Genomic DNA, 22,570 nt, shown 5'->3' on the forward strand with positions numbered 1-22,570 from the left:
TAGCCCTAACCCTAGCCCTAGCCCTAGCCCTAGCCCTAGCCCTAGCCCTAGCCCTAGCCCTAGCCCTAGCCCTAGCCCTAGCCCTAGCCCTAACCCTAACCCTAACCCTAACCCTTACAGTTAATTTGCATAATCTAGGGGTAAATTTATCATAAGAAAGGATCAGGGTGTCGGCTGATAGAGTGTATATAGAAGTGTGTGGAAGTATATGAGAAAAGATAGTGTGAAGGATTCAGTAGAGTCTCCAGTGGTGAATAGTGCATGCCAATCGTTCTGCTGCTCTGCTGCTAAAATATTTGTACAGACATAGGTACAAGCTGTTCCTTAAAGGCAGTGGACACTATTGGTAATTGTCAAAGACTAGCCTTCACAGTTGTTGTATCTCAACATATGCATAAAATAACAAACCTGTCAAAATTTGAGCTCAATCGGTCATCGAAGTTGCGAGATAATAATGACAAAAAAAACACCCTTGTCACACGAAGTTGTGTGCGTTTAGAAGGTTGATTTCATGACCTCAAGTTCTAAATCTGAGGTCTCAAAATCAAATTCGTGGATAATTACTTCTTTCTAATTACGAAAACTATGGCACTTCAGAGGAGCCGTTTCTCACAATGTATTGTATCATCAACCTCTCCCCATTAATCGTCACAAAGAAAGGTTATTATGCTAATAATTATTTTGAATAATTACCAATAGTGTCCACTGCCTTTAAAACCAATTTAATTAAGAGAACATTTTCTGCTAGCCAGATTCTATTTTTGCAGCCATATTAATATTACGCCAGCTGAGTGCGGGGGGGGGGGGTAGATTTATTCACCCAATCTTTGACTTTGCCAACAAGGGAGACAGGTTGGACGACCCGATCATCAACCGTAAGTTAAATCATTTTTGTATTATTTTCATGGAAGAACCACTATAGTTGTGTTTGATTTAGTGAAAACCTAGTAAGGTATTGATAAAGTTTGTAGTTCCTTCAAAGTGAGTGCACCCTTCAAACCTTGTGGGAGTTGGCCCGACTTGCGCTTTACTTTCATCCATCTTCCAAATCTTAGTATCCAGCAAACTGCTTTCTTCAATCTGAACCAGTCTGAACTAGTGCAGATTGATTTTTTCAGTACCACTTCTCTCTGTATCGCTTGGTAGCTTGGTACCAGATTAGTTGCGAGAACAACTCTTTTCACTTCAGGATCTTGTGGTGCATCAAACTTATTGAGCTCTATTCTTGAGGGTCATTCATCTTCCTGCTGATGTAGAAACTTCGGGCCATCTTTCCACTCTTCCATCTGGAGAAATTGCTCAACATTTTTCCCTCTAGAGCAAACATCAGCGGGATTGAGTGCTGACTCAACATGGCGCCACTGAGTTGGGTTGGAACCATCAAGGATAACTGCTAATCTGTTAGCTACAAATGTCTTAAAACGTGTTGTTCCGCTGTTGATATACCACAGCACGGATGTACTGTCAGTCCAAAAGTAGGTGTCATCCACTTCAATTGCAAGTTCCCTTTTGATCATGAGATCAACTCGAACTGCTACCGTTGCAGCTGTCAGCTCCATTCTTGGGATTGTTACTTGCTTAAGTAGGGCGACTCTTAAATTACTCATTAAAAATGAGCACTTCACTTCTCCATCATCATTCTCCAACCTCAAGTACGAAACGCTGCCATTGCCTGACTCACTAGCATCAGCAAAGTGATGAGCGGTGACTGACTTGAGTCGCTCATCCTCAAACCCTTCTGGCTTCATGCATCTGTCCATCTTGAATTCTGCTAGTTTTGGCATTACTGTCTGCCAAGTTTGCCACTTCTCTTCTAGATTTGCTGGGATTTTTTCGTCCCATCCTAACTTTAATCGGCACATGGCTTGCAGAAGTTGTTTAGCTAGGAGCACAGCTGGAGAGACACATCCTATGGGATCATAGACGGAGCTTACTATGGATAAAATTCCTCTTCTTGTTGGGGGTTTGTCCTTCATCTGAATTCTGAATCCAAACTCATCCTCTTCTATGGACCACATCATGCCGAGTGCTCTCTCGGTGGGTAACTTCTCAATATCGATGTTCAAATCTTTGACACCTTTAGCACGCTCATCTTCTGGGATGTTCTCAAAAACTTTCCTTTCATTGCTCACCCACTTCGTTAGATGGAAGCCTCCTCTTCTACAACTTTCCGTTAAATCTTCTACCATCTTCACTGCCTTTGGCACTGTGGGTGTTGAACACAAGCAATCATCTACGTAGAAGTTACGGTGAACTACTTGGGCTACTTCTTTGCCAAAGTTTTCTCCTTGCGGATAAAGAAAGGGGCCCAGTCGAGCCCAAAAAAAAAGGTGGATTTGGGATTTTGTGGGAGTTTTTTGTAGTAAGATATTGTGATAAATAGTATGTCATGGGTAATCATTTGAGATTTATATTTGATACATTATTACAGGGCAAGCAAAATGGCCTCAGCAATGATGCCATCTGATCTAATAAACCTAGAACAATGGGTATCAAAGCGTCTGTGTATTTCTGGGGGAAGCCTCTACCTGATTGCTCTAAAGGATGCCATGGACCATGACAACGTGATGCTGGAAATGTCATTGACCTCTCTTCAAGGATTCTTAAAGAAGTCTCCTCACCAAATGTTCAGACTGGACGAAGATACCACACATGATAAGTGCACTGTCAGGTATTACATATTGTTGTATTTACCCCTTTCTTTTCCCTTTTAATTGAGGGAAGGGAGGGTTGCTTGGGAAGGGTGTTTATGTTTAATAGAAAAGTCTAATGTTGTATTTAAAGACACTGAAACATTTATTAATTGTCAAATACCAGTCTTCTACCTTGGTGTTTCTCAACATATGCACAAAATAACAAACCTGTGAAAATCTAAACTCTTTGAAGTTGCAAGAGAATAATTGAAGAAATCAAATTCAAATATTTTAGTGAGAAATTACTTAAGTAGGATTATTTGAAACTTTGCATGGGGGGATACGATATGGACAAGTTTGCATTAACACCATGGATGTATGATTATATCTCAATGAAGTTGGGGGTGATTATGAAAAGAACCGTTGGTTTAAACTCAACGTTTCGATCAGTAGTATTTATGCTACAAATAGTGTCAGTGCCTTTAAGGATTTACCATCATTGTGCAATTTTGGCTTTCTATAAAGGATAAAGACGGATGCAGTTTTGTGTGATCAGTTCAACCCCAAGAATAGCGATGGCTGTCAAGGTTGTGAGGATTTTCATCTCTGTGAGCACTTTATCTCAGTGGGATGTAAGCGTGGTAAGAAGTGTTTCTGGCCACATCAGCTCTGGGGTTTACCACACAATGAGAAAGTCATGAGATTAAATGGATTGGACCACCTTCAGGATAACCATGTAATACAGGTAAATAATATTGGGTAACAGTTGTTTAGTATATATGACTGAAGATCCCAGAATCAGCTTGCAAAAATACTGCTAGGGGAACCAGAATCAAACTAACCTCAAACTAAATCCCACTCAGTAAAACATCGGTTCTGTTTTTCCTCCTTCAGAACCTGCACGCGACATGGTTTATGCAAAATAAGTACAAATGAATGCCTGACTAATCCATACTAAAACATATGGCTTTTAAACAAAAAATCACAATTCAATTTAAAATATAACAATTATTATAAACCACCAGGGAAACTGAGACAGTGTACTTTTTAAATGATTTGGTGTTGAACAAAGAAAATTGGCTACTGCTTCACAGGTTATATTGTAATTTTGGTGTGATCCCTGGCTACACAGCAGTTAACTGTTGAATGGTTTCTGACTGACACCCCATACAAAGATATTGACAGAATAGGGAGACTTCCAACATAGGACTAGAGAGCCCAGTTGGAAGTCAGCGCCGGCACATTAAAGGTACTGAACACCTTTGGTAATTGTCAAAGACCAGTATTCACAATTGGTGTATCCAAAGATATTATGCATTAAATAACAAGTCTGTGGAAATTTTAACTCAATTGGTCATCTAAGTTGCAAAAGAATAATGACAGAAAAAACACCCTTGTTACATAACTTTGTGTGCTTCCAGATTCATAATAAAAGGCTTTCGCTGAAGTCTTACTAAAACACTACGTTACTTCTGAGGGAGCCGTTTCTTCCACTGTTTTATACCAAAAGCTCTCTGTCACTCGTTACCACTTAGTTTTTGTGCTAACAATCTTTTTGTGTAACTATCAATAGTGTCCAGTGCCTTTAATTCGGAGGTCATTGGTTCGAGTCACACTGCAGTCAATCAATTTGTTCAACCAGAAATCCTTTAAAATTAATCCAGTCAGTTTCCCTTTTGGTTCATAATATTTAAAATCTATGAAAAAAAGTTGCATCCCCTCAAGTCGATCCCCTGGCTGCAACGTCCCAGGTTGTATTGCCATTTTTGTGTGATCCCTGGCTACACTGCAGTTAACCAATGTATGGCTTCTGACTGGCACTCCCAAACAAAGATATTGACAAAATAGGGACACTGCCAAGGAAAATAGGGAAATATAGCTCAGTAGGTTGACAGCCGGCACGTTTATCTTGAGGTCGTTGGTTCAACTCCCACTTTAGTAAACTTTATTTTAATTTTATTTAACCCCAAATTTATTATTTATGTTTATTTTTTAACATCTGGATGTGGATTTCTGGTGATTTGTTCGAACTGGTGCTGCTTTTTATATCAGATGAGAATTTTTTCCTTTGTAAAGTAATGTTATAATGTGTTCCTCTATATAAATTTAATTGTAATTTTGCATCTGGGTTTTAAGAGTTGGATGTTTTGAAATAAACCAAATGACCTAATGTCTTGAAGGCAGACCAGTCTGTTGCTTAGCACTGACACAAAACAATAATAATCAGCTTTGTGATTAGGTCGCTGTAATGTGAGCTTCCTTTCTTTGTGCACTGCTTTTAGTTTGTTTGTTTGTTTGTTTGTCTGTCTGTCTGTCCGTCCGCCCGTCCGTCCGTTGTTTGCTTGTTTAATGTCCATTTATACAATCATAATGTACACACAGATCAATAATGAATCTGGTCAATACAACATGTAGCATACATTAAAAGACTATACAGTATGAATTGGGGTGAATTCCAGAGAAGGACTGGCCTTCTGTAACGGAACACCCGAGACTGCGGTCAAATAAATCAATTTTTAGTTATACAAGCAATAAGTTCCCAGACAGGACAAACTGATCTTTTTCTATGTTTTAACTTACTCATTTTTTTACTGACATCAATACTTGAATACATTTTTGTTCATTGTTTCTGTGGTTCTCGTGCTTTTATTTACTCTGAACTGCAGATATTAAAGCAAAGCTGGGTTGATATCACTGTACCAGATGTATGCATGTTCTACAACAGCCCCAAGGGATGTGATGTAAACAAGTGTAAATTTCTACACGTTTGTAGGTAACTTAACTTTACAAATGCCAAGGGCAATGGACCTTTATCATGTTGCAGCCATCTTGAAGTTCGCCCATTACCAATGTTACCAAACAGAGGCTGGAGAAACAAAATAGTCTGTTTTCTATCTGCAAAATTATTATTGCCATTTATTATTGTTTATCAATACCAGGAACATGCCCAAGATGGAGGCATCATGATAAAGGTCTACAGGCATGATTCTCTGTCATGTTATTGTTTACTGTGTCTTACATTATGAATAGCAGGACAAGCTCTTTTTACCTGGTTTAGTTCAAAAATTGAAATGGATGTGTAACCAAGCAGACAGGAGACAATTAAACCTTCTGGATTCTTATTTTATGTCTGGCCTATAAGAAGTTGCACTTTAACTCAACTCACTAAGGTTTAATTTCGTAAATACTTAATGCTCAACACAATTCCTGTTTTAAGGGTGAAAATGTTTGTCAAACTTACTGCAATTTCTGCTGAATTCCCCCCCAAAAATTGGCCATTTAAAAAGTTTTCTTTTGTACTGTCATTCAACTCAGTTGGCGCCAAGTGACACACTCAACAAGCAAGATAGGCCTACTCGGGGCTTACGCGGGTTTCAAAGCTATTTGAACGCAGAGGGGGGGGGGGGGGGGGAGACCCATAGACATATAATCTTGTTGGGAAGACCTGGGTCAACCCGGGGATGCTAAATGGAACACACCCAGTGTTTGTATGTAATCAAGTGTAACATGTGTAAATGGATGCAAGAGGTTAAAGGTACATCTGGCAGGATCTCGCCAGGTGCTCATGAGGCTGGTATCTAGCATTATTCATGACCCTCAAAGTGTGACATCAGATGGACTTTTAGGCGAGGATCGAATCAAATGTGACCAATGAGAGTAACAAGTGTCTATTGCATTATTTTTGTTAGTTATTACATTACAGGAGATTGCAGATTCAACACACAGTGTCGAAACTCACATATTATCAACGATAAGCAGCCAATGACAGTATGGGAAGAGTATAATATCGATGCTGCCTCAATGAGTCCAGGAGAGTTGCTTCGCATGGTCCGGGAGAAAAAGCAAATAGAACATGTAGAGGTGATGGAAAAGCAAGTAGGTATACAATTAGAGGAGGGGGTGGGGTGGGTGTTTCTAAGGGGGTGTACTTTAATTACCCCTTTCTTTTAGTGTACATGTTTCAAAACTTTATGAACAGAAAACTTGGAGAAGGTCGAAAATTGATACAAAGCATGTTATTGGATCCAAGCTCTGCCTTGATACACTGTGATGAAATGTCCGTTTTTATGTGTACATGGTTGGTCTGGCGTGGTCAACCGCTGGTCAACCCTTTATTGCGAGTATACCTCTCAAACCGCCGTCTACTGACAACTTACAATGTATAATGCAACTCGTACTAAAGCATTACCTACACTGAACATGACCCAAAGAGTTCTCAAACAAGTCAAGTAGTCATTGCCTCTTTCCTTTGAGTCTCAATCTAATGAACCCATAACACTATGTGCACCTCTTTTCTGCAAGACGTGCGTACGATGCAGGATTGAACAAGATAACAGGGATTTTGCATGTCTGCATGATTCTTTAAGATACAAGGGTTTTCTCATGTCTTTCTTTAAACAAACTTGTGCTGCCAGCATTCCATCAGCACTACCTACAGCAATTGCACGAACGACACAGCTAGACAAGTTTGTACTGCCAATGTGGAAGTGTCGTGGCCCAGTGGTTAGGGCACTGAGTTAACTCTTGTGTTTCTGATCAGCAGAGCGTGGGTTCGAGTCCCAGTCGTGACACTTGTGTCCTTAAGCAAGACAATTAATTGCTTCGTCCTTCGGATGGGATGTAAAGCCGATGGTCACGTGTGTTGTGTAAGGCACGTAAAAGAACCCAGTGCACTTATCTAAAAGAGAAGGGGTTCGCCCCTGTGTTTCTGGCTGTGGCTGCTGAATTACAAGGTCACCATAGCACCTTGTACAATTAAGGTGCTTATATAATAATTCGATCTAAGGTCTCATAACTTCAATAACCTATCTTTCAGTATATATGTGTATATTGTTAAGAATTCCTATTTAGTATGTAATCTTATGTAATAAGTATGTGGTGGTCGCGATTACAACTTCGTTTTGTGTCCCATTGTCCCTGATCACTTCTGCGAATGGACTTTAAAATTCCTTCAAGTAATCGTTGGTTTAAAAGGACTGTTCGGCCGTCGATCATCAGATTCTAAGCCTTGGTTTCCAGAGTTCCAGCCGTGAGGCCGGGTGGCGTACGATGTTCTGGCGGGCCAGCGGCCGTGAGGTGTGGCCGGTGCCGAGTGAACGCTCACTACCATACCCATTGATGTCCTTCACCAATCCTCACTACCGTTGAGTTGAGTCTTCGATGACATCTGGGATTCTCCACGCTGGTTCATCATCATCATCATCATCGCTAGACCCTGGCCTAGATTCTCACCATTATTGGAGGTACCTCCCCCCCTCAGTTGTCCCTCTCATTCTCGTTATTTTCTCACCACAATTATATTTATCTCGATGTATTTATTTAAATTCCCCTTGGGGTCTTTTGTATGTAATTTTCGTTGCTAATTTGGTATTATATTAAATAACTTTAATTTCTTGTTCCTAAACTTGACTCCATTTACATTCATTTCTATTGTTGGTCCTTCCCTTTAATGTTCTGTTATGTTGTTTCATTTTGGTATGTGACTTCGTAACAGAAATTTGGGGGCTTGTCCGGGAAAGAGACCATTAGCAAGTGTCATTTTTGCGGTTAATCAATATTTTTGGAAACCTTCCGAAAATGGCGGAAGCCCAAAAGAAACCGAAATTTAGTTTCCACTCTGCTGAAGAGTTCTTAAGCAGAACCGATTTAACGGTTGACATTGTTGATGAGTTAACCAAAGATCAATTGTGTGCAGTTGCACAAGTTCTTGGAGTCAAGGTATTCATTGGGGCGAAGAAGAGTTATTTAAACCGTACTGTTTGCCATGCTTTAGTATCAAATGGTTTAATTGAAAGTGATGGAAGTGTAACACAATTTGCGGATCCAAAAGAGCAAGCTGAGCTTTTGAAGCTACAATTACAACTTAAAGACAAGGAGATTGAATTAAGAGAGAAAGAAATGGCACATGAGTTCAAGCTTAAAGAGTTAGGAATGAAAGAATCCAAAGTTCAATCTTCAAACTCAACAAAAGTTGCTCACTCAGGGTTTGATTTTGGTAAGAACATTAGACTCGTTCCGAAATTTGATAGCAAGGAAGTGACACGGTACTTCACGTCATTCGAGGATTTGGCAAAAAAGCTAGAGTGGCCAAAAAAATACTGGACCACATTACTTCATACTGTTTTTGAAGGGAAAGCAAAGGAAGTGTACACTGCCTTGTCTTCCGAACAAAGTGGCGATTATGATGTAGTGAAACAAACTGTGTTAAAAGCATACGAGCTCGTTCCAGAAGCATATCGTCAAAAATTCAGGAAAATGAGACGAAGAAACAATGATGGGCAAACTTATGTTGAATTTGCACGGGAGAAAGCTAATGCTTTTGATCGTTGGCTCAAATCAAAGGAGATTGACAAACGTTTTGATAACATGAGGGAGTTGATATTAATGGAAGAATTTAAGAGTTGTCTTCCCAATGATATAAAAACACATCTAGCAGATAGAGATGTCAATAAGTTAGAGAAAGCTGCCAGAATGGCAGATGATTATGAACTTACTCATAAGCAATCATTTGGCTCTGACAATAGACATGACACCAGTCGCTCCAAATCGACAAAAGGGTCGAAGAATAGTGAACGGTCTGGTGATAAATCTGTCCAGTCCAGTGACTCTAAAACAGAGTCAGATCCTACAAAAGGGAAAGAAAATCCCACCGGGGTTTCAGAAAAGCCACATTGGCGGAAAAACCGGCCTGTTTGTAGTTTTTGTGGCAAAATTGGCCACACATTTGAAAGATGTTTCAAACGGAGGGACCAACTGGAAAAGCCCATTGCGTTTATTGCCAGTGAATCTTGTGGCGAAGTTGTCCTTCCAAAACACAATGTTGAGAAAAATCACATTGTTGAAATTCCTCTTAAAGTTGCGACTGGGGAAGAAAGTCAAGTAACAAAGCCAATGAACAATGGTTATGAAGCATTTATGTCTCATGGACGTGTTTCAGTTAATGGTGGTGTTGATTCTCATAAAGTTAAGATTTTGAGGGACACAGGGGCCGCGCAATCCTTATTGCTTAAAGGTGTGGTCCCTTCCTTAAGTGAATCTAGCCAAACTAGTGTTCTAATTAGGGGTGTAGAAGGTGGTTTTCTGAAAATACCTCTTAAAACTATACACCTTGAGTCAGATTTTATGACGGGGCCAGTCTCAGTTGGTATAGTACCCAGTTTGCCTATAGAGTGTGTTACGTTCTTACTTGGGAACGATATTGCAGGGGCTAATGTTCAATGTAATCCTTGTGCACAGGTTACCGAAGTCCCTCATAGTAGTGTAGACACAGAGCGTTTATCAGATGAATTCCCGGGCATTTTTCCCGCATGTGTTACTACACGTTCAATGGTTCGTGCCTCACAAAACGAGGACACATCTGAAATTTTAAGGGCCAATGATGATGAATGTTTTAAGCTGGCAGGAACATTCTTTCAAACTTTGAATGACAAAGTTTCCCGAGAGGAAAGGAATCCGAATCCTAATCTCTCGGTCCCTCTTGTATTGAATAAGAATGCACTAATTAAAGCTCAGGAATGTGACCCAGAGTTACGTAAAGTAGCTAGTGATGCACTTAGTTTACAAGAGGCTGAAAAAGTCCCGGTGTGTTATTTTTGGTCAAATTCTGGGGTGTTAATGCGCAAATGGCGTTCCCCCGAGGTACCCGCTGATCAAGAATGGCGAGTTTTAACTCAAATTGTGGTACCAAAACCGTTTCGGGCTGAAATTTTGAAACTAGCCCACGAACCACCCACTTCAGGCCATTTGGGCGTTCGGAAAACTCAAGACCGCATCTTGTGTCACTTTTTTTGGCCAAAGTTGTACCAAGATGTCGGCGACTTTTGCAGGACATGTCACACGTGTCAAGTAGTGGGAAAACCAAATCAGAAGATCCAAGTTGCACCACTTATTCCTATTCCTGCATGTGGACAACCATTTGATCGGGTCATAATTGATTGTGTGGGTCCCTTGCCAAAAACTAGATCTGGTCATATGTATCTTTTGACAATTATGGATGCGTGTACCCGATATCCAGAAGCAATTCCTTTGCGTAATATTACTGCCAAATCTGTGTCTGACGCTCTAGTTAAATTCTTCACTAGAATGGGACTTCCGAAAGAAATTCAGCACGATCAAGGTTCCAATTTTATGAGTAGAGTGTTTGGTGAAGTAATGCAAGCTTTGGGTATTGAACAAATGGTTTCATCTGCTTATCACCCTCAATCACAAGGTGCGTTAGAAAGATATCACCAAACCTTGAAAACAATGCTCAAGACCTTTTGTCATGATAATCAAGAGGATTGGGACAAAGGAATTGATTTCTTGTTATTTGCCACACGAGATTCACAAAACGAATCTACCGGGTTTAGCCCGTTTGAACTTGTGTATGGACACGAGGTTAGAGGCCCATTGAAATTGGTCAAAGAGAGATGGCTTGCCGAGCCACAGGTAGAAACTAACCTGCTAGAGTATGTTTGTTATTTCAAAGATCGTCTATATAAAGCATATGACATGGCTAAGTCCAACCTGTCTAATTCTCAAGAAAGAATGAAATCATGGTATGATAAGAACGCTAGGGAACGATCATTTCAGGTTGGAGAAAAGGTGTTGATTTTGCTACCAATTCAGGGCGAACCATTGAGAGCTAAGTTTAGCGGCCCATACATCATTGAGAGAAAACTCAATAGTGTCAATTATGTTGTCAAGACACCTGATCGTAGGAAAACTAGAAGGGTTTGTCACGTGAATATGTTAAAGAAATATCACGAGAGAATTTCTGAGACCAAACCTGTAGTTGTGACGTGTTCCTCTATAGAGATTAGTGAGAACAAGGTTGTAGATAACAATGAAAACGACGAAGATGTTAGATTTGCGTCAGTCACTAGTTCTCTCATGAATCAAAATTCTGATGTGTTAATGAACCTAGATTGTAAACTTTGTCATTTACCTGAACTAGAACACAATGAAATGGTTGAGATTCTGGAATCGTATGTGCAAATATTCCAAGATAAACCAGGGAGAACTTCAATGTTATTTCATGATGTTGATGTTGGGAATGCAAGTCCGATCAAACAACACCCATACCGTCTAAATCCGACCAAACTTGAGTATGTTCGTAAAGCAGTGACATACATGTTAGAGAATGACATAATTTCTCATGCTAATCAGAGCCCATGGAGTTCACCAGTTGTGTTAGTACCAAAAGAAGATGGAACACAACGTCCTTGTATTGATTATAGAAAAGTGAACTCTGTTACCAAAACTGATTCATATCCCATTCCACGGTTGGATGAGTGCATTGATCGAATAGGGCATGCCAAGTATGTAAGCAAGTACGACCTTCTGAAAGGGTATTGGCAAGTGCCATTAACACAAAGAGCTAGAGAAATTTCTGCCTTTGTAACTCCCGATGGTTTGTTTGAGTGTAATGTTATGCCATTTGGCATGAAAAATGCTCCTAGCACGTTCACAAGAATGATGAATCAAATTACTTCAGACTTAGATGGTTGTGGTGCTTACATAGATGATGTTATCATTTATTCTGATACATGGACTGATCATGTTGTTAGAACAAAAGCATTGTTTGATAAATTATCTGACGCTAATCTAACTGTTAATCTGAAGAAAAGTGAAATAGGTCAAGCTCATGTGACTTATTTAGGTCACGAGGTTGGTCAAGGAAAGGTTTCGCCAAAAGCAGCTAAGGTTCAAGCAATCAATGATTTTAAAGTGCCAGCACATAAGAAAGAACTCATGCGATTTCTTGGCATGACGGGTTTTTACCGTAAATTCTGCTCAAATTTTGCACATATCGCAGAACCGTTAACCAATCTGTTGGCGAAAAACACCAAATTTGTCTGGACAGAAAGTTGTCAGGCGGCTTTTGAGAATTTGAAAGGTGTGTTGACCCTTGAACCAGTTTTGATGGCAGCAGATTTTGGCAAACCTTTTAAGTTAGTAATTGATGCAAGCGATGTTGGCGTCGGTGCCGCATTATTGCAAGATGATGACGAAGGTGTTGAACATCCAGTTATTTATTTCTCGAAGAAATTAAATAAGCACCAAAAGAATTACTCAACAATTGAGAAGGAAACGTTGAGTCTCATGTTGGCAATTTCACATTTTGAAGTGTATGTTACAGGCCCTTTCCCAGTTACTGTGTTTACAGATCACAATCCATTGACTTACCTCAATAAGTTCAAGAACAAAAGCCAACGTTTAATGAGGTGGAGTCTGTTGTTGCAAGGTTATAATTTGGAATTCAAGCACATCCCAGGCAAACAGAACATAATTGCTGATGGTTTGAGTAGATCATGAATTTTTCAGAATTTAAGTTTAATGAGGTATTTAAGGATTAAGTCTGCTGTGTATTTGAATTGTATAAATCACAGTTTTGTAATGTGAGATTTATTGATCGATAACGGTTAGTTTGATGGCAAACAGTATTTACATCGTTATTTTGATTGGTAATTTATATTTTGGCAATTCAATTTGAAATCCTTTAATTAAGTAAATTTTTTTTAATGTGAGATTACTACAGAAAAATACTTCATTATTGTCGTATTTTTCCACCCTGAGGGGGAGGGTGTTAAGAATTCCTATTTAGTATGTAATCTTATGTAATAAGTATGTGGTGGTCGCGATTACAACTTCGTTTTGTGTCCCATTGTCCCTGATCACTTCTGCGAATGGACTTTAAAATTCCTTCAAGTAATCGTTGGTTTAAAAGGACTGTTCGGCCGTCGATCATCAGATTCTAAGCCTTGGTTTCCAGAGTTCCAGCCGTGAGGCCGGGTGGCGTACGATGTTCTGGCGGGCCAGCGGCCGTGAGGTGTGGCCGGTGCCGAGTGAACGCTCACTACCATACCCATTGATGTCCTTCACCAATCCTCACTACCGTTGAGTTGAGTCTTCGATGACATCTGGGATTCTCCACGCTGGTTCATCATCATCATCATCATCGCTAGACCCTGGCCTAGATTCTCACCATTATTGGAGGTACCTCCCCCCCTCAGTTGTCCCTCTCATTCTCGTTATTTTCTCACCACAATTATATTTATCTCGATGTATTTATTTAAATTCCCCTTGGGGTCTTTTGTATGTAATTTTCGTTGCTAATTTGGTATTATATTAAATAACTTTAATTTCTTGTTCCTAAACTTGACTCCATTTACATTCATTTCTATTGTTGGTCCTTCCCTTTAATGTTCTGTTATGTTGTTTCATTTTGGTATGTGACTTCGTAACAATATAGTCAGGGGCGTCAATCCGTCTTGAAAGGTGGGGGGGGGGACATAACATTTACGGCGTTGGGTCTGGGGCCCGCTTTTTAGGGCCCGGGAATTTTTTTTAGCCCGTAGATGCTCTCTGGTGCAATCTAGTGAATCTGAGGGGTGATGTTCCCCCCCCTCTCAGATGTTGGAATTTGATGCCTATTTCAAGCTATGATGCACCTATTCTTGCTATCATGGTTATTGTACCTAAAAAGCAACTCAATTATAGCTTCGTTTTGTTTCTGCATTCTAATGCTCAGACGGCGTTTCATCCCTATCATCACCAGACCTATAGACACAAGTTTTATGGGGCAAATCTGTCAGAATGGAATGGAGTGCGAAACCTTTACGGCAAGGGTCCAGGCCCGCTTAAGGGCCTGTGAAAATTGTGCATTCTAGATGCTCTGTGGTGCAGTCTTAGGCCAATAAGGGGCATACAGAACGGAACAGAACATCTGTAAAATGTGAGCAGCAGTAAAACCTTTTGGGTTGACAGCATCTTCAAGTGCGGATCTATGAACCAGGTTTGAGGGGGAAATACTGTCGAAGAGTAAGCTCACGAGTGCGAAACCTTTACGGCATGGGTACGGGCCCGCTTAAGGGCCCGGGCAAATTTTGCATTCTAGATGCTCTGTGGTGCAATCTTAGGCCAATAAGAGGTTTACAGAACGGAACAGAACATCTGTAAAATGTGAGCAGCAGTAGAACCTTTTGGGTTGACAGCATCTTCAAGTGCGGATCTATGAACCAAGTTTAAGGGGGAAATACTGTAAAAGAGTAAGCACGCGAGTGTAAAACCTTTACGGCATGGTTCTGGGCCCGCTTAAGGGCCCGGGAAAACTTTGCATTCTTGATGCTCTGTGGTGCAATCATAGGCCAATAAGAGGCATACAGAACAGAACTAGAACATCTGTAAAATGTGAGCAGCAGTACAACCTTTTGGGTTGACAGCATCTTCCAGTGCGGATCTATGAACCAAGTTTTAGGGGGAAATACTGTCAAAGAGTGAGCACGTGAGTGTGAAACCTTTACGGCATGGGTCCGGGCCCGCTGAAGGGCCCGGGAAAGTTTTGTATTTTTAGATGCTCTGTTGTGCAATCTTTAGGCCATTTAGCGGCCAATTGGCAAACGAAACAGAACAATGAGCTGTGTGAATATTGTGTTCCAGTGCTCCACAGTTCCACAGTGCAAAACACGGTTTTCATGATAAAGGTGATCAAACGACACAGGGAACATTTGATACTGTGTCCCCCACCCTTCGAAAATGGGTTGGGGTGGGGTGGGGTACACGTCCTTTCCACTCTTTCAAGGGGGAGGTGCAAATCTGTCATCGTTGGAGCATGCGTGTGAGAAGCCTTTACGGCTCGGGGTGCGGGCCCGATTAAGGGCCCAGGAAAATTTTGCATTTTGGATGCTCTGTGATGCAATCTAGGGCCAATTTAGAGAGGGGATATTGTATCATCCTTTGCCCACAGGATTAATGCCCATATAGGGACACAGGGTTTCGTCTTACACAGTGTAAAACTTGGGCTTCATGATAAAGGTGGTCAAAAAGGTGGGGGGACATTAATTGATATTGTGTCCCCCACCCTCCAAAAGGTGGGGGGGGGGGACATGTCCCCCTGTCCCCCCCCCCCCCCCCTGATTGAGCCCATGTATATAGTAAGGGCCTTCAGTACCTTGTTGGTAGATATGTGCACTGTATAAGACTCTGACACTTACTGCTAACAATTAAACTTAGTTGTGCTCACAAAAGTATTTTTAAAGAGGAAGTTGCATATTTGTGTTATCTCATGTAGTGAGCAATCGGGATCGCTACCAAGAACATAAAAGGATGGTGGCCCCCCTCCAGGGTCCCCTTCCAAAATAAAAGCATGACCCCAACCACTGATAAATCCATTTCATCTGGCCTGCCCCCCCCCCACCTCGCCCACTCCAAAACCAGGTCTATCTTTTATAATGAAGATGATTAATCATTCCTTGCATATGTTATTTTAAACAGCCTCTACTCCCAAACATCTGTATACATTACAACCGGAGATCCTGCAAAAATGGAGTAACCTGTCCCTTTTTTCATGTCTGTGGGTAGGTACAGTTATTTTTTATCTATTTAATTAGGTCGTATAGAAAAACGAAGGCCACACCCAATGTCATTCAATTAAATTAAATTCAATTTTTATTGGTCCTACCATAGAGGAAATTCACTTAATCATGTTAATCACTTCAAAATTTGTAAATTTTTCTTTGATCAAACCCAAACAATTTCAAAATGCTGACACACCTCAAACAGGGCTGTGGTGTCTCGATCCTCATGCGTTTCTGAAATAGTAAGACACTTTATCGGTACATGCTTGTTACGGTTATTTTGCATGCATTGCAGTTACCATAATTGCAGTCGGAATAACCTCAAGGTTGCCTGCATTGATTGATTGTGCCAAGGCCCTGAAAGATATCTATAAATTGAGAAAGAGAGCAAAACATGTGTAAGATTTCAAGCATTGTGTCTCTCTATCTTTAGATCCTTTGTTAGAGGAGAATGCAACGATGAATGCAAAATCTCACATGATGTTAAAAATCCAAATGCTTTGCAAGTGTGGCAGAAATGTAAGGTTGATGCAAGAAACAAGACTACACAAGAACTGGTTTCCATGATTCGGGGTCAAAAAAAGATGGACGGAGAATATATGATCCAACGAAGAAGACTTACTTCCCTTGGAGAAGCACCTGAGGAAAAACAAGACAAGAATGAGGTAAATAAAATCCTTGAATGCAAATAAACTTTTAAATAAACGAACCTTGAACCTTGAATATTCCTTCAGGTTTGAGTTTAAACACTCTCACCCAGTATGACAGGTCTTCCTTCAATACAACCCTTGATTATGCAATCAGGGTTGAGTTTAAACACTCTCACCCAGTATGACAGGTCTTCCTTCAATACAACCCTTGATTATGCAATCAGGGTTGAGTTTAAACACTCTCACCCAGTATGACAGGTCTTCCTTCAATACAACCCTTGATTATGCAATCTGGGTTGAGTTTAAACACTCTTACCCAGTATGACAGGTCTTCCTTCAATACAATCATTGATTATGCAATCAGGGTTGAGTTTAAACACTCTTACCCAGTATGACAGGTCTTCCTTCAATACAATCATTGATTATACAATCAGGGTTGAGTTTAAACACTCTTACCCAGTATGACAGGTCTTCCTTCAATACAATCATTGATTATGCAATCAGGGTTGAGTTTAAACACTCTTACCCAGTATGACGGTCTTCCTTCAATACAATCCTTGATTATGCAATCAGGGTTGAGTTTAAACACTCTTATCCTGCATGTTGGAAAAGTAAGTTAACTCAAGAATGTCCTTTGTTTCCCACGTCAACACCTTAAATTGCAGAATTGTTGTGAAGTGGTAATTTGAAGACAGTGCTGCTCCTTTGTTTAACAAACAAAGGCGATGTAATATACTGGTAATGAACTTAACTTGATTAATGCCCTTGATTAAAATCTGTATACAAAAATAAAAACAACACAGGTTCACTATTTAATAGAAAAAAATACTTGTTGTCATTTGATGTTTTTTGGAGTGCAAATGAATGTACTCATCCATAATCCAATAACTTATCACAGTTATCTGTATATTGCATGGTGTACAAAATTAAGCTGCCAGACTCATCACTAGAACCCTATCACTTGAACCAATCACTCCAAACCCGCAATCTCCACTGGCTACTTGTTAAATCACAGATAGTTTTCAATGTCCTAACCCTAACCCACATGCCAACACGGATCAGCTCCAGACTCCATCTCCAGGAATTAATTCCAGGAATCACCCTCCGCGAAAACGTCATTCCAGTTCAAAAGGTCTTACAGCAGTTCCACTCGAACAAAGTTCTATGGTCAATGTTCCTTCCAATATAATTCACCTAAACTATGGAACTCTCTTCCCGACAAAGTCACAGACTGTACCTCGCTAGAAAAATTTAAATCTAAACTTAAAACCCATCTTTTCAATCACAGAAACGCATAGAGACTCTTTTGTACCATGCGCTATACAAGAACTGCTTATTATTATTGTTAACAGTTGTTATTATTATTGGCAGTACAAACTTTGTTTTCTTTGTTTTTGTCCATGCAGATGTCTCAAGAAAACATAGGTTCTGGCAACAATTCCGCTCTGTCATGGCCGTCTTGTGGTGTTTGTATTGTTTGTTGTTTGTTTGTTTGTTGGGGTGTTGGGGTGTTGTTTGGTTTTGTTTGAGGTGTTAGTTTGAGGTGTTTGTTTGTCTTATTGGGTGTTTGTTTTTGCGTTTCGTTTATCCGTCTCGTTTTGATGTTATTGTTGTTACTATACGCATTGTTTTATAATTTAAATGATCTTATTACCTTCCTTTGTTTTGTAAAAGGCATCCCAGCTTACAAGCTTTGCTACCTTTGTTCGCTTTCCTAAAATGTTCTCAGAGCTCACATTGGATACCAGGAATGTTTTGATTTTGGAGGGGTACAAGTCATTTCGAATGAAGCTGAGGGGGGAATTTTTAGTATGTTAATAGTGCTAGTGGTTTAATTGTTGTTTTCTTTATTAATTGTCTAAGGGGTCTTTGTGCTTTTTTGGGTGGTGTTTGGGGAGGCTCTCTGCTATCATTGTCCTCGGGCCCAGTGGGTTGGCATGAATCTGTGAGGGTGCACTCTGTGCCAATTTTATTTTTTATTTTATTTTTCTGAGGGTTTTTAGTCCATTCTATGTTTTTTTTATTTTCAAATGATGTCCCTTCCTCTTATCGCTGCGGTGTTTTGTTGTGGGTGTAGTTTTTTGTTTTCAATAGTCTGGTTTTGCTTGTGTTTTAATGATTTCTATTGTGTGATTCTGAAATGTTTCAGTGTAATCTCCTTTTTATATGGTATAATTATATTTTTATCGTTGGCAGGGGTCTGGTTTTACACATCTTTTGATGACAGTTTTATACTTTTGTTTTAACCTTGACAGCCCCTGTACAACTTGTAACTGTTGTGTATGTCTAAAGATTTAAAATTAAAACTAAATTAAAATTAATGGGCCTAGCCCTGGCGGCCTTACATTTTCTTTTTGTACTACAGTGACGTCCTGGACATCAGGGTACATTTCTGAGGCGGAAAATTTTCACAGCTTCATAACTCAAATCTTACCTGCAAGAAAGCACCAATTTCAACAGATTCACATTCCATGGCAGCATATGTTTTTCTGCGGTGTGTTTTGATCGTCATATATTTTTCACAAATCCGTCATTTTCATGAAATATGCAGCTCCCAACGTTAAGGAATTCCCATTCTTGTTCGTACTCTCACAGTCTGCCGTGTGTACGCAAGTCGCACGACGCGCTAATTTTGAATTGTGTTGTTAACGCTGTGCAGTCAAGATACGGTGACCAATAATTCATGCGTCTAAGCTTGCATTATGCGTCTTGCACGCATGTATACGCGTACGCACGACAACAGACAACACTGTGAGAAAATGATCAAAACGGGAATTTTTTAACGTTGGAAGCTGCATTATTTCACGAAAATGACGGATTTGTGAAGAATATATGAGGACCAAAACCCGCCGCCGAAAAATGTATGCCGCCATGGAATGTGAATCTGTTGAAATTAGTGGCTTGTTGCAGGTAAGATTTAAGTTATGAAGCTGTGAAATTTTTCCGCCCCAGAAACGGGCCTCAATTGTTAGGACTCTGTTCCTGTGTGTACAGAGAAAGAGTCCTATATAGGGCTATAATGGGCCATGCCTCCATACAGTTTTCAGTCTTGTAACATCCTATTGTTTGTATTTGTATATTGTGTTTGTATGGAAATAAATGTTGATTGACTTGACTTGACTTGACACACATAAGCAGCCAGCTGACCCAAGTGATAACTTTGTCCTGTGCGAGGTTCAACCTGATGTTCATAATGCTGAGTATGACATGGTGCTGGAGCACTTTGCTGCCACTATGGATAAAAGGTTGATCATAAAGATAGAAAGAGTACAGAACACCGAAGCCTGGGATGAGTTTGTGAGGTGATTTGATAATTCTTAACATCAAGTTAACAAGTCATTTATTATTAATTTCTTGTTTTTACCCATACACCGATGTGTGTTAGTACTGTGAAAAATATCATAGGCATATTACTCGGGTGGGATTCGAACCCACGACCCTTGCAATTCTAGAGCAGTGTCTTACCAACTAGACTACCGAGATTTCCCGGTAGCTAGAGGCAGTTCGAATCCTATGTTTATTAACCTGTAAATCAACATGTTGGTATAAATCTTCTTATGTTTGTTGGAGTGTATTGGCAGGGAATTATTTGCAGGATATGAATGAATCATGGTTGAATGTTTTCATAGCTTAAATTAGTATAAAATTATACAACAAATTTTCCATGTTTCTATACAGGAAGCGAGATAAAATGGAGGAGAACCACAAAGACCACAACATTGTCAAAGAAGAACTTATCTTCCATGGCACAAGAAAGGCTTTCATTAAAGCAATCTGCCAGCAGAACTTTGATCCTCGAGTTAGCGGCTCCAATGTGGGTACAAAGTACGGTCAAGGCAGCTACTTTAGTAAGACCTCTGTGTACTCGGACTGCTATGCTGGAGAGACAGACAAAGGTACAAAACAATTGTTTCTGGTTCGAGTCCTAGTTGAATCCTACACTCTTGGAAATCCATCGTACAGGCAACCACCCTTCAAAGATGCATCCAAACTTAGCGGTCCAATGTTCGACTCTTGCATGGATAGCCTCACCAATCCAATGATTTTTGTCACTTTTGATTTGTGTCAAGTCTGTCCTGAGTACATGATTACTTACAAAAGGAAATGAGACACTGTCTGTAATGCAAGCGTCATCTTGGTCTAATTTAATAACAGACCCATCTTTTGTAAATCTCCACAAGGTTTTTTATCCTCCATTTTATGTGAACAGCTTCTCAGCAATTGTAATCAGATAACTTAGATAATGGCATATTGTAATGAAATCGAGTGTCTTATAGTTATAATTGTACATCTATGCAAATTGTAGTTGAGCTATTAAAATACAGACCTGATAGTTTACCTGAAGAAAACCAGGCCTGACGTTGTTAAATAGCCTTAAAAGACTACTACAAACCATGTGTACATGTAGTTCAGCAATTGTGTACTCGATAAAATTGTTCCTTTTTCCCCAAGGGGTCAAATGTCATGCCTGGTTAACTTCACTTTGCCTGATTATGTAGATCCTGAAATAATAATTAGGTTGAGATGTTCAAAAATAACTTCAAGAGCTGTGTCAACAGTAAATAGTTTATGCGCCCAGGTGATTTTAGCCAAAGTTTTGATATACAACAAAACACCACATTTGTGTTTTTCAAATTGTAAATAATTTGGCTGTTATTGCGAACACTCTTCCAAGGGGTGAATGATTTACAAGGAACACTCAAGGCATGATATATACTGATAATTGAATTTTGATCTTCCTGATCATTTTGGCAAACTAGCAATAAATTTAAATGTTGCACTATTCAATTTGGTGCGAAATTGAAAGCTCCCTATTACTTATTGTGTTAGCAATTGTTCATTTGCAATATTATAATTTTTTTAAATGAATTGAAACAAGCACGAGGCAGTTTGGGAGGGGCCCAACATATTGTATTAATTGGAACTTTGTAAAAACATGCAAGCAAAACAAAACAGGAGTCAACTGTAGTTTTTGATTTAAAAAGATAACCACTGAATGTCATAATCAACTCAATCAGCATTCATTTGTGCAGCAGCTTTCACCATCAATCTGTACTAGTTGCTCTTATACTCTGCTTAAATGATTGCTGATTTACATTGGCTTAACTTGTGCCAGGAAATAAGTCATGAATAGGCAATTAACTCAAAATGTTTAAGTGGTTTCAGCACCCTCATTTTAATGTTAGGGACCATGGATAAATTAAGAACGCGGCCGCCCGCGGTCAGACTCGTTCTAGAACGAGTCCGTCCCAAAATTGTCACGCGCCCGTCCCAAGATGGATTAAGCGCTTCACTGATTTTTAAGGTCCCTCATTATCGAACTCTATTGTTGGTGCCTTTTGTTGTTCAGATTACATGGACAAGGCAGCTTGCAAGTAAGCCACGAAGGGGTGAAGGATTAGTGTTTGCGGTCGAGCTCAGGTATACACCAGACAATGGGTTGGAGATGTCCATGTACAGCCAACCCTCAAGTTTGCCAAAGCCAATACAATAATATGCTACTGCCATAACAAGTTGAAGTGGTGACTATTATTCTTAAATTTGAAATCATCGCCAACTTATTTTGTATGTACATCTAATTGTTACATTAGGACCCGTGCTTACAGAGATGATTACACTTACAAGATTCGTTCATAACGGTACCGCGAAATCATGCTGACCGGCTCGCAATCACACAAAACACAACGCAAAATTACATCGTAGTACACAAACACTCCATCTAGCTACACACTCACACACAGTGTTTTCAATATTCAGGCCTAGTAGTCTTGTTATTTTGCGTGCAACAAACTATAATGCAAGAAACATTGAACGCTAGAGGGCTTTCCTAAACAATGTGATAGCGGGAGAGCCGCCCTCCGTTGGAAAAATTGCGCAACAGCTTACGAAATTAGTTTCAACCGCCTTGAGATTAAGACTTTCGGGAGAATCTGGTGTCCGAAAATTGCAA

At 39.9% G+C, this 22,570-nt stretch overlaps 2 protein-coding genes across 2 annotated transcripts; one reads left to right on the forward strand and one right to left on the reverse strand.

The window, feature by feature from the left end:
* Positions 1 to 1,232: 1,232 nt before the first annotated feature.
* LOC117294039 lies at positions 1,233 to 2,189 on the reverse strand. Its single transcript, XM_033776552.1, has one exon. The coding sequence runs from the start codon at positions 2,187 to 2,189 to the stop codon at positions 1,233 to 1,235; it is 957 nt and encodes a 318-aa protein (XP_033632443.1).
* Positions 2,190 to 2,420: 231 nt separating this feature from the next.
* LOC117294040 (protein mono-ADP-ribosyltransferase PARP12-like) lies at positions 2,421 to 21,408 on the forward strand. The gene is made up of 9 exons (XM_033776553.1): positions 2,421 to 2,671; positions 3,159 to 3,378; positions 5,300 to 5,406; positions 6,323 to 6,509; positions 15,888 to 15,970; positions 16,404 to 16,635; positions 18,027 to 18,134; positions 19,750 to 19,922; positions 20,299 to 21,408. The coding sequence occupies exons 1-9, from the start codon at positions 2,442 to 2,444 to the stop codon at positions 20,726 to 20,728; spliced, it is 1,770 nt and encodes a 589-aa protein (XP_033632444.1). The 5' UTR covers positions 2,421 to 2,441; the 3' UTR covers positions 20,729 to 21,408.
* Positions 21,409 to 22,570: the final 1,162 nt, after the last annotated feature.

This window comes from Asterias rubens, chromosome 8 (assembly GCF_902459465.1).
Source record: "Asterias rubens chromosome 8, eAstRub1.3, whole genome shotgun sequence".
Classification (NCBI taxonomy): Eukaryota; Metazoa; Echinodermata; class Asteroidea; order Forcipulatida; family Asteriidae; genus Asterias; species Asterias rubens.